The sequence below is a fragment of the Gadus morhua genome, chromosome 14, assembly GCF_902167405.1.
Source record: "Gadus morhua chromosome 14, gadMor3.0, whole genome shotgun sequence".
NCBI lineage: Eukaryota > Metazoa > Chordata > Actinopteri > Gadiformes > Gadidae > Gadus > Gadus morhua.
This window is the reverse complement of record NC_044061.1, coordinates 27,983,050-27,995,278: the sequence shown is the minus strand read 5'-3', so window position 1 is coordinate 27,995,278 and position 12,229 is coordinate 27,983,050. Positions and strand designations below refer to the sequence as shown.

The 12,229-nt window shown below is 45.7% G+C and overlaps 2 protein-coding genes across 2 annotated transcripts; one reads left to right on the top strand and one right to left on the bottom strand.

Moving 5' to 3' along the window:
• Nucleotides 1-2,530: 2,530 nt before the first annotated feature.
• Nucleotides 2,531-4,368, bottom strand: phospho2 (phosphatase, orphan 2). Its single transcript, XM_030376374.1, has 4 exons — nt 4,208-4,368; nt 4,022-4,100; nt 3,748-3,842; nt 2,531-3,406 (listed from the first exon to the last, which is right to left on the bottom strand). Exons 1-4 carry the CDS (start codon nt 4,209-4,211, stop codon nt 2,838-2,840), a joined length of 747 nt encoding a protein of 248 aa, XP_030232234.1. The 5' UTR covers nt 4,212-4,368; the 3' UTR covers nt 2,531-2,837.
• Nucleotides 4,369-4,936: 568 nt separating this feature from the next.
• syap1 (synapse associated protein 1) lies at nt 4,937-11,195 on the top strand. Its single transcript, XM_030376373.1, has 9 exons — nt 4,937-5,297; nt 5,437-5,555; nt 5,675-5,741; nt 6,047-6,120; nt 6,395-6,534; nt 6,790-6,935; nt 7,430-7,479; nt 8,497-8,671; nt 10,335-11,195. The coding sequence occupies exons 1-9, from the start codon at nt 5,042-5,044 to the stop codon at nt 10,457-10,459; spliced, it is 1,152 nt and encodes a 383-aa protein (XP_030232233.1). The 5' UTR covers nt 4,937-5,041; the 3' UTR covers nt 10,460-11,195.
• The last annotated feature ends 1,034 nt before the right edge of the window (nt 11,196-12,229 follow it).

Sequence of the window (12,229 nt, the reverse complement as noted above, 5' to 3'; positions counted from 1 at the left end):
GGAAAGGGACTTTAAATGGATAGAATTATAGTATTCGAGAAGATGGGTTCAAGGCGAACTGTACAGTATGCAAACGTCAATTTTTGGTCAGCCACGGTGGTCTGACAGACGTAAAACAACATGCTTCCGGTGAAGCACACAAGAAGAACGAGACCCAGAGGAGAAGTCAGGGAGCTCTGAAACAGTTCCTTGTACGACAAGCAACTCCGGAGGCTAACATGGTATGTCAAATAACTAAGCATTTTTGTTGTATGCTAGTAGTAGCCCAGACGAGTGGATAGGCCTACGAGTGTGAGAACAGTCAGCATCTGCGTGAGCAGAAGAAGACTCACTACTGTATGGCTTTGTAAAATGGAAATGGTCTGAAATGAGGTCAAGGAGAAGTATAGGCTATATGATTTGAACATTTGACATTTAAGGCTTAATAAAGGGGATAGCAACATTTTAGCTCTGCACAGATCCAAGTAATGTATACTTTACATTTCAGACTATTTATCAAATCATACCTTTATTCACACTTTGTGTTGTCAATTCATGCTGCTAAATGTTCAATATAATTAAGTATCAACACTGTGCTATTTTCTTTTTTAATAAGACCAACTGAATCATATTGTGTAATGCAAGTAGATATCATATAATTAATAATATAAAAAAATATTGCATACTGTCTGTTTACAACTTTTACACACCTCAAACAGCTCATGCATGTATAACAGTGGTTCTCAACCACTTTGACACGCTGTGAAAATCAACTCCATCACGGGGTAGCTTGTCACAGTGTATGGTTGTCCCTATAGTTAATCTATAACCAACCCCTCAGCAGGAAATGTGTTAAAAAAAACTTTTGTAACTTTCTTGTTTTTTAAGCTAGAGAGTAGAGACAAAAAATAAGTTTTAAATTGACTATAAATACAATCTCTAATATCCAAGGCCATTTATATTAGTTTTAAACCATTTAATATAAACCATGATTAACTTAACATGTGTCAACCAACCCCCAAAAAAGTAACTTAACGTGTGACAACCAACCCCCAAAAAGTGACCTATACCTAGAATGTAGCATACTTTTGCTGGCTACATGTTGTCATGGCTACATAGGTGTTGTCATGGCTTTGGAGGCACAGCAAGTTTTTTTTTTTACAGTTTGTGATATTTCTTTTGCACTAAGTGCTAGTTTACATTCCATGTTTTTGTTCCAATTTGTGATATTTTTTGCACTGTTTCTGTTTACAGTTAATTTAAGTGCTTACAGATTGTGATACATTTTGCACTAGGTGTTTTTATACTTTTGTTAGGCCTAAGAGGTCAAATGTTTGCACTACTACTGTTACATTAAGAAACACAATACTACTGTATAGATACGGTTGAAGAATTTTTTTTTTTTTCTTTTTTACTTGACTTGTGATGGTATGAATTATTAAATGGATAGGACTTGCTACAGTAAGTCTAGCACAGTAGTAACACAGTGGTAGTAGTAACACAGTAGTAGCAAATGCATGCGTGTACACATGTGCGCGCGCTTCGTGCGCGTGCATGTGTCCCTTATTTACATTTCTGATAGTTGGCAACCCTAGTGACAAGCCTATCAGTCGACAACCGCTTAGTAGGCACTAGCGCCCGGTGAGCGAGTGGTAAGCTCACTCTGTGGACAGTAGCATAGAGCCTTGGCACTTAGTAATATCGTTGATCGTTACTTCTGAGCGAGAAGAGGTAATTGAATGACGCCTAGGGCTGCAGGATATATCGGCTATGTAAGATATATCGATATATATTTTGCATTTGTTGAAAGCTAATTTGTACTCACCCACTTCACACCAGTGCACAGTACTGTTCACGGTAGCCTGTGTGATCCGTAGTGAGGACGGCTTTCATTCCGTGCAGTAGATCGTTCCTGGATGCTCTCCTGCTGCCTGTCCATCCATGTCCTCCTCCTGCCCTCCATGGACTTCACCACCTGTTCTCAGCAGCCTTATAGTGAAGTGCAGGCATGGAGCGCCCCCTGGTGTTGACGAAGCGCCCTGCAGCGGAGCAGAGGAATGTCCTGATCTCAGCAGAACGCTGAGGCCTTCCTCTGGGGTGATGACAAGCCTAGATCCACTCGAGGTAGGGTCTGCTCTGATGCATATTGATCAGGCAAAGAACCAGGAATGTACTCCACAAACAAAATGAGATGAACAGGAAGAAAAATGCACAGATCTACAGTTGATTGCTCTGATCCCAGAGGAAGCCATGCAGGGCTGTGAACCGGACAACTGGGCCTCACGGATGATGCTCTGAGATTGAGCGGACTCATCTTCGGTATATTATCAACATGGAAAACAGTTCTAAGTGTGCATTTATCTCTAGTAAAATGGTATGTTTGAAGGCTTTAAACCAACCGGAAGTGACCACATTGGTTGGTGATCTAGGGGTTGGGTACACTTGGGAATGAGCTTAAGACAGGGGGTCTTTTATATGAACGAGGGCCGAAAGAACGGTCAACATGATCCATTTGTTGGTTCCTGCCCAAGACGAAGTGATTTTTAGAAAGTCAATAATTCTTCTCATTTATTTTAAGAAAACAAAACAAAAATTACCTGAGTCATTGCACGCATTACATACCCTTATGTCCTTATGTAAAACCATGTCACAAAATATGATCACCAATATAAATAGGACTTTCTAAAAACAATAACATAAAAGTAAAAAACGAAGTCCCAGTGGACAGCTGTGATGTGACAGACACAGTCCTGGCTCTCTTTGATCCCGTTGACCCTGAGGGAGGACCCCCTCCTCCACTCCCTGCTCTGCTTCCTGCTCCGCTCCCTAGTCCGCTCGCTGCCGTCAGGGTGTGGCCGTCAGGGTGTGGCCGGCAGCATGTGGGACCTCAGTTCGTCCAGGACCTCCGTGCCGCTGGTCCAGGGAACCACGCGGGCCTTGAGGGCGGAACCCCGGCTCTGCAGCTTGGAGAGCAGCCCCTCCAGGGTGAAGCCCCTCCTGGGCATCACCACGTCACCCCCCCGCAGGCAGGACGAGGGGCACAGGTCGTTGCCGCCGTCGCCCACGTAGATCATCCTGTGGTAGTCCACGCCCCCCTCCTCGCACTCTGTCAGGTACGCCTGCAGCGCCGCCCGCTTGCACAGGTTGACGGGGCAGCGGGCGCAATCGTGGGCGTGGTGCCGCCGCACCGTGAGGTAACCCCGATCGTCGAAGCGGGCGGGGTTGGTGAGCACACGATCCACAGCCGAGCGCAGCCCGGCCGCGCCCAGGATCCAGTCGATGAACACGGCGTTGGAGTCCGAGATCACCACGCAGTCCACCGCGCTCTTGTGCGCCGAGATGAAGGTCAGCAGGTCCGCCATGCCCTGCGTGAACGGGATGGTCTCCATGACGACGCGAATGCCGTCAGGGCTCACCGCCTGGTCACCTGATTCGACGGGATGAGGCTGGGGTTAGGAGGATGCACAAATACCGAGCCGAATACCAGGTTCACACGCTGAACTCCAACGCTGGCCTACCAGGGACCATGTGGAATGCTTCCATTTGAAAACTTACTTTTAAGTTACTTTTAAGTGCATTCCACTTGAAACATACACGATTCAAGATCAGATGATCCGATCACTCAATTTAACTATCCATATATTTATATAGATGTTAATAATATAAGAAGAACCTCGACCCAGACTCGCTTTGTTGTTACCTATGAGCTCTTCAGCACTGACATCATCGTGACCCTACACATAAACACAACTGGACGCACACACCCACCGATGTAGGCCATGACTCGGCCCATGTAGTCGGTCCACTGGCCCTTCTGGTAAGAGTCCTTCAGTGCGTTGGGGAGGGTCCGGTCTGGGAGACACCTGCACATGAGCACCTGAGGTGTTAGTTTAGGTGGGAACTTCAATGCAGGGTTTGATAAACCGCTTAATACTTTCAGACCGAGAGAGTAAACACTGAATCCAGGGGTTAGACAGTCCAAGCTGAAGACATGATTAAGAGAGGCACACTGTCTGTCTGGAGGCGCATGCGTGCTGTATACCTGATGACCCACGTGTCACTGTTGTCATCCACCACCGTGTGGTCGAAGTCGAAAACCATCAGGGTCTTCATGGCCTCATCTGGAAGGAGATCAGTCTTCAATGGGTTATGAGATCAGAACAGGCAGATTAACGCTACTTTAAAGTGTGACAAAGAAAACGTTGTATTATCATTGTGTTTGTCTTACCCATTTCCTTATTTAGCAGACTGAATAACGAGCAGATGAGGAACTAAACGAACGACAAAGAGTGAGACGAAATCAAATGCTTAGAAGTCGGACTATTTCAGCAGAACAAGCGATCTCCTCTACCTTCTTCGTTTCCTTTTCCGCGGTAAACCAAAGCCTTAATGTGCGTTACTGTCCCCTGTGGTTGACCCAGAGAATACACGTTCCCATGGTAGCGAATGTACAGTATGTCGCGGTTAATGTGTAACGTTAAGTTGAATGTCTCACAACACACAGCTCCATTTCCATGCCCTAGTAATAACACTTATACAATTTCTTAATTTCGCATTGCCGTGTTCAATTTTTACTATATGTTGTCCTATAGGAAATTTAAATAAGGCAAGTCAAATGAAAACATCTACCTTAATTTCAGGATGTCACCTGTCAATCAAAATAACCACAATGCATCTATGACTACACAAAGGTCTGTAAAATATATGACTTCTCAAAAAAAAATTGTGTTGTGGGTGTAAATCTGGGGGTCTGGTGGTAAATTGACCAATTGACTTTTTAAAGTTGAATATCTTTTCCTTTTCCGAATAATATTTGCCTAAAGGTAACTGAACATATAAAACCTTATAAAACTCACCCACCGGTAGGATGCCCTATTACCTGCCGCTAGGGCGTGCTGTTACGGCTGTTACCCGCCGATAGGGGATTGTACCGCCCGCCGGTAGTGGGCGACACCGTACAAAATTATAACAACAGCCACGAAGAAGCAGCGGTGGTCCAGTTCCTGGTTCGGCTGTCTCCCCTCTCTTGTTTATCGATCATCGCTCTCCACATCCCGTCAACATGTTTAAGGGGCTCGGGACGTGGCTCGGTCTGGAGCGGGCGGAGGATCCCCCAAGGAGCGGCGACCGTGACCTGTCCAGCCCGGAAGAACGGATTGTGCAACAACAGAACGAAGTCAACAAACAGCGAACTGAGGAAGACCCGACCGGGACCCAGGAGACCTCCCCGACCGGGACCCAGGAGACCTCCCCGACCGGGACCCAGGAGATCTCCCCGACCCGGAGCCGGGAGTCCCAGCGGGATCAGGGACTTGGTGGTTAGAACCCGTTCTCTGCTTTAACTTCTGTGTTGTCATGTCAACATGTTTATACCCATGTTCCTCTGTAGACTAAACTACGGTTCTTCCTCCCTTCATTTACAGACTAAACTACGGTTCTTCCTCCCTTCTTTTACAGACTACATCTTCAGCTTTGCCACCAGTGCCACCAAGAAGATCTCCGAGTCGGTGTCGGGGACGGCGCAGAGTCTGAAGAGGAGCGTGGAGGACGGCAGCATCGACGGCATCCTTGACAAGGTGGGCTGGAGTCCTGGGCCGCTGCAGGGGATCCATCATGCATGTGTTCATCATGTATGTGTTCATCATGCATGTGTTCATCATGTATGTGTTCATCATAACGTCTCTCTGCCTTTCAGACGTTTCTGGGAGAGTTCCAGAAGGAGCAGGAGAAGTTTGTCCAAGAAAACAAAGCCAAAAGATCTGGTAGGCCGTCAATCACATTTTATAAATTGATGTTTACATTACATTAGGGTGTGATAGCCTTATTTATCCTTGTCAGAAGCATTTCATTGACAGAAATACATAACATGTAACATGAGTCGTATTTGTGTTGCAATGACAATACATTCTTAGGAGATTGCACTGGCAGGACTGCTTATTTGTGAAGAACTCGACACAGTATTGGTTTTAGTGAGCATGCAAGCAATGTTGTAAAACAGTAACTGTCACGTAGCACGTGCAGCCTGAGTATCGGGCCCTTAAAGCTGCTCCTGTTGGGTTTGGATCAGACGCAGCCGTGCCTCCTTGGGTGGGCTACAATGAAGAGGAGACCATCCAGCAGCAGATCCTGGCTCTATCAGCGGTAAGTCAGAGGGAGACGTTTATAAAGAGCGCAAATAAATTGTTGTTCAAAATTTTGTGTTCAAAATATACCATAAGCTTCATTGTCACAATATAATTGGGCCGTAAGTATTTCAATGTATTTAAAAAACAGTGACACTGATTTTCAGTGTCCCTGTTTAAGTCATGTCGTGTTGATCCCATAAAACTTAAAAGGCTTCCTACTCACCAGTACTCATCACCGGTTAGTCCTCTAGGGGCTCAGCAGATCTGAAGGGTTTGTTCTCTCACCTCAGGACCGGAGGAACTTCCTGCGGGACCCTCCGGCTGGCGTCCAGTTCACCTTCGACATGGAGCTCATGTCCCCGCTGGCCTGCGTGATGCTGGAGGAGGACCAGCTGCTCAACCGCATGCGCTTCGACCTGGTGCCCAAGCAGTGAGTTAGTGTGTGTGTGGGTCTGTGTCTGTCTGTGTCTGCGTGTGTGTGTGTGTGTGTCATGTTAAAACAACTCTACATATAATAAAACAATTCAAGTACAATGTTAAAATGATAAATCCCTTTGTCTTTAGCCGGATCCTGGTGTTCATCAGAATAGATAATTCACTGGGGCTCTATCCTGAGTGGATGCAGTGTAGTCTGGTGCTGTGGTCCCACAGCCCCAGTGGTTCCTAAGCCTCTGTTGTGTTCCAGTGTGAAGGAGGACGTGTTCTGGAGGAACTACTTCTACCGAGTGTCTCTGGTGAAGCAGGCGGCCCAGCTCACCGCCCTGGCGGCCCAGCAGCAGGGAGATGGGGAGAGGGCAGCCGGCCTCTCCCCCCAGGAGGGCCTCTCCACAGGTGAGCTAGCTCTATAGGGATGGAAGGAGTCTCACAAGTGACCTTTCATCACGGAATTCCCAAAAGAGAAACTCCAAGTTTAGATAACGTTGTTGGTGTTTAAGCCTGAATCCCTCCAGGTGAAGGGTGTCAATCAATACGTTTGATTTGGTACGGCTTCTGGATGCTTGAAACAACAAACTTTGTTACGAGTTGATTATGGCCTTTTTCCGTGTTTAGGGCTGATGATGAGAACTCTGTGGTGACAGACAAACACAGACCCTGGATGCCACCTTTGTCAGTTCCCAGTGTGCACAGCAGTAATGGTGCTTCTTACTAAACAGTTTTGACCCAATTCAATGCTGGATGGATAACCGGTCGACCCGTGTGTTTCTGAGAAGACAATGGCCCTCCCTAGTGCTGCATTGACACCAGCCCGGGGCTCTGAGGGCCACAGCCTCTCCGGGGCCCACAGGAACATCCGGCTCACAGCTTTCTGTTTTCTCCTGTTTCAGAAAATCTGCAGGCCAAGAGCCCCCCTGCCTCCATCGGAGAGGAGCGGAAGGTGAGAGAACGGGTGTGACAAGTTGAATAGGAGAAAAGGCCCTTCTGCAAGAAATGACATCTTACCTGCTTTTATAGGGTTACCAGGAGTGGGGCAGGAGGGGAGGGCTCTGAATCGGTAGTGTGTGGTGATCAGGAATGAGGCAGGAGGGGGGGGGGGGCACTGATTGTGTGGTCGGTTTCGGTGACTTGGCTGAGGTGGTTAAGTGTAGGTCACCCTCTGGAACACAACAAAACCACACTGTATGTCAGTTAAGTTAAGGCAGTGGGCTGTATGTCAGTTAATTTAAGGCAGCGTGCTGTATGTCAGTTAAGTTAAGGCATTGTTTCTGGGAAAATCAACAATGTGGTTGAGCTTGGAGTTGGCAGCTGGTTTGTAACAGGATCCCTCTCTGCCTCTCGGGACATTCACCAGAGCATAGAGCGAATAAACACCTGAATCAAATGGTTTCCCCACAGCTGTGACCACACAGCGGTCAGCTGTTTACACAATGCTCTGGAAGTGTCCTACTGTGTGTAGAAGTGCCCTACTGTGTACAGAAGTATCCTACTGTGTGTAAAAGTGTCCTCCTGTGTGTAAAAGTGTACTACTGTGTACAGTAGTGTCCTACTGTGTCTAGAAGTGTCCTGTGTGTAGAAGTGTCCTACTGTGTACTGTAATGTCCTACTGTGTGTAGAACTGTCCTGTGTACAGAAGTCTCCTTCTGTGGGTAGTAGTGTCCAACTGTGTGTTAAAGTGTCCTGTGTACAGAAGTTTCATGTATTGTCCCTCAATATGGATAGAAAACTGATAATTGGGTTAAAGTGTATTGTATGGTGTATTGTACGCACACATAACAAGGACGGCCCACACAAATGAGCTAAAACACACAGACTCAGGGTGTCAACAGGATTCACGTCTTTGAGACATGGCTGAAATAAATCGTACTAAGGAATACAAACGGGTTCATCTGGATGATTAGGAACCTAACCTATCACTAACTCCTGGTCTCCCTGCTCCTGTGTCCTGTGGGGTCAGGCCCCGGCGAGGGAGGAGGAGGAGCAGCAGGAGGAGGAGGAGGAGGGCCGCAGCAGTCCCGGCGTGTCAGAGTTTGTGAGCGATGCGTATGACGGAGCGGCGCTCGACCAGGAGGACCTCAGGAAGGAGATAAAGCAGCTGGTGCTGGAGCCCGCCAAGACCCCCTCGCCCGACGGTGAGCTGGGTTCACCAGTCAACCGCTCACCAGTCACCCGTTCACCAGTCACCCTCTCACCAGTCACCTGCTCACCAGTCGCCCGTTCACCAGTCACCCTCTCACCAGTCACCTGCTCACCAGTCACCCCCTCACCAGTCACCCACTTGCCAGTCACCCCCTCACCAGTCACTCATTGACCAATCACCCCCTCACCAGTCACCTACTCACCCGTTCACCAGTCACCCACTCACCCGTTCACCAGTCACCCACTTACCAGTAATGTTGTTTTTGGCGGCCTGTTTTAATTTTAGTTTTAGTCTAGTCTTTGTGTCAAGCTGTCATTTTAGTTTTTATTAGTTTTATTCACGTTCATACTCTTTTCAGTCTACTCAAGTTTCAGACGACTAAAAGTCTGAGCATTTAAGTCCTATTTTAGTCAGAATTATCCATGACTATTTTAGGCTTGTTTTATTCAAAGCAAATTGTATTAGTAACTTTTTTGTAATGCAATTCTATTTAACTCAGTCAATATAGTATAAGGAGGCTACCTAGTAGTATTGACAAAACCAACATTTTATTTTTGCCAAACCCATTTCACAATTCAAACAAGGTAATCTTATTATTATATTATTGTTACCTTATTAGACTCAATAATACATCCATTCCAGACACGGAAGACACTCTGATATGAATTTACAACGTATTTATTTTACCAACCAATCATGTTCCGTCCACATTAGAACGCCGAATTCCGACACTGATAACGATGCTTTTCAAAAACGAGCGCTGAGGTGGATAAATATGAACACGCTAGGATTGCATTGTAGTGTGGACAGGGTAGAGGCTTTCAGATACGATGGCGTTCGGTTGCCATGACACTGCCATGACGCTGCCACAAGCTTGCGCTCATCAAAAAAAAAAATGGCAGGTGAAATGGAAGTTATGATTTCTCTGTGCAATGTACTATGTATCTTCAGTTACAAGTTGTACGTTTTTATATTTACCCGGAGTAGTGTGGAGAGGGCCTTAAGTTTTCATTAACGCTACCACCACAGTTGCGTCTTGTGAATCGCGACGAGAGGGGATTCAGGAAGTAACATAACCTGATACAGCCCCAGAAATAAAAAATAAAATAAATAAAACTCGACTAGTTTTGGTCATCGAAAATGAAGAGATATTATAAATGAAGAGTATTATTTTGTAAAACACATTTAGTCTCATTTTTATTCGTCAACAATACTGCATTATGTATTTAATTATAGTTATCGTCACACGTCTCGTCTCGTTTTCCATTTCCTCACGTGATAAAGGGTCATTGACAACGATACCCGTTGACACCCGCTCACCAGTCACCCGCTCACCAGTCACCCGCTCACCAGTCACCCACTCACCAGTCACCCACTCACCAGCCACCTGCTTAACCTTTCACCCGCTCACATCGGAGTTGGGATAGGCCGAGTTGCACGATTTTTACACATTGAACGAAAATGGCAAGGGAGAGAAAGAGTCCCTGCATTTCACATGATGTGGTATGAAGGTAATAACTCACTTAGTTCACTTAGTGAGTTCTTATGAGTCATTAACCTTATAATAACTAAGTTCCTCTGGTTAAATCACACATTACCAGTACTCCCATCAGTCGTATCAATGCTCCCTCTCACCCCCTCTCCTCCTCCCTCAGAGGAGCCGGCGGACTGGGAGAAGGAGCTGCAGCAGGAGCTGCAGGAGTACGAAGTTGTCCCCGAGTCAGACAACAAGGACGACCAGTGGGACCAGGAGATCGAGAAGATGCTGCAGGACAGCTAGACTCTGGAGCCAGGACCTCCTCCTCTGGGATCCTGGAACTCCTCCTCTGGGCTCCTGGACCTCCTCCTCTGGGCTCCTGGTCCTCCTCCTCTGGTCCTCCTCCTCTGGGGCCCCTCGGAGGAGGACGGAATACCCAAACACCAAACTGCAGTTTGGGAGTCTCTCTCTCTCTCTGGCTCTCTCTCAGGGGGGGGTTCCACCTGCTCATCATGAAGGCCTTGTGGCTCTCTTCTTTATGAGTGCATTTTAACGCTTTTCAGCAATCTCTTCTTTTCGTGAAGATCAATGTAATGATGAGGTGGAACAGCTAGGGGGCGCTGTGGAGATGATAGCAGCCGTGTTCTGGTAGAGGATTCTGCTGTGTCGTTCCAGGCTATTTTAGATCCATCGCTGATTCTGTTGCACACTGAAGGGCTGCGGTTCATTCCAGCATAGTGTTTATAGTTCCATAACTTCAGATGATCAAGAGTCTGTCCCCGAACCGCTTCAGGACACAGTGTTGTTCTGGATCTGGTTGGCTATCTGGTCTGTTCCTGTTTCTTGTTAGTTTTCCTCCAACCCGTTTCCAACGTCTACACTAGATATTAAACCCAAAGGGTCTATTTCCTAATTCCTTTGTTATGCTACACAAATTATACTTGGGTTAAGCTATCAATGTATGAAATATGGGATTTTGCTTAATAAGTCTGAAAGTTGATATGAAAAACTCTAATAATAAACATTAGTATACATCCAGCCTACATGTGTCTTTAGTACAAAGCGAACCATTCACGTTTTTGCTACTTTGCATAAATGTTTTTGCCATATAATGAAATGCAGTTTTATGATGCTTTTTTTTGGTTTCCGATTTATATTTTATTCTTCTCATTCACTGCATTTATTTAGCTAAACATCTCGGCACTAGGTGGAGGTACACCGTTGGACTCCACTAGGGGGCGGTAGTGCTGTTGTCCATGCAGAGTGATAGATATAACAGAGTGGCGACACTTCCATTGGACGCCGTTGTAGCGTTTTTTGCCGTCTACTTCCGTGGTATGGAGCCTTGTATGGCAAGCCGAATTGTCATTTATTAACTAAGTTTGACTATCCGGAATTTACATTGCAGATATCTGCAATTCAGTTTCGCCTAGTCAAAACTAACATTTCGGATATCCGCAACTACATTCCTCCTATCCGCAATTGTCATTTCAGATATCCACAAAGACGTTCCTCCTAGGCGAAATTACGTCATTTTCGCCATTCATGTCTATGGGGTTTCTCATTGCGGATATCCACTTTGTGAATTACGGATATCTGCAACTGAATTGTAGATATCTGTAATTCCAGTTTGAGATATCTACAATTTGATTCTGACTAGTCATAATTCCAGTTCAAGATATCTTTAATTCACCTCAATTCAAGATATCTACATGTCCCTTTTCAGATATCTTAAAGTATGTTTTGACTAGGCGAAATTATGTTGTAGATATCTCTAACTGGAGTTACGACTAGTCAAAATGACGTTGTAGATATCTCTAACTGGAGTTACGACTAGTCAAAATGACGTTGTAGATATCTATTATCAAGTTATAGATATCTTGAAAGGAATTTTGATTAGAGATATCTACAATTGTAGATATCTTTAACTTTCATTCTGCCTAGGCGAAACTGAATTATTGATATCTTGAATTCGAGTTTTGACTAGGCAAAATGACGTTTCAGATATCTGTAATGACGTTTCAGATATCTGTAATGACGTTTCAGATATCTGTAATGACAAATTATAGGACC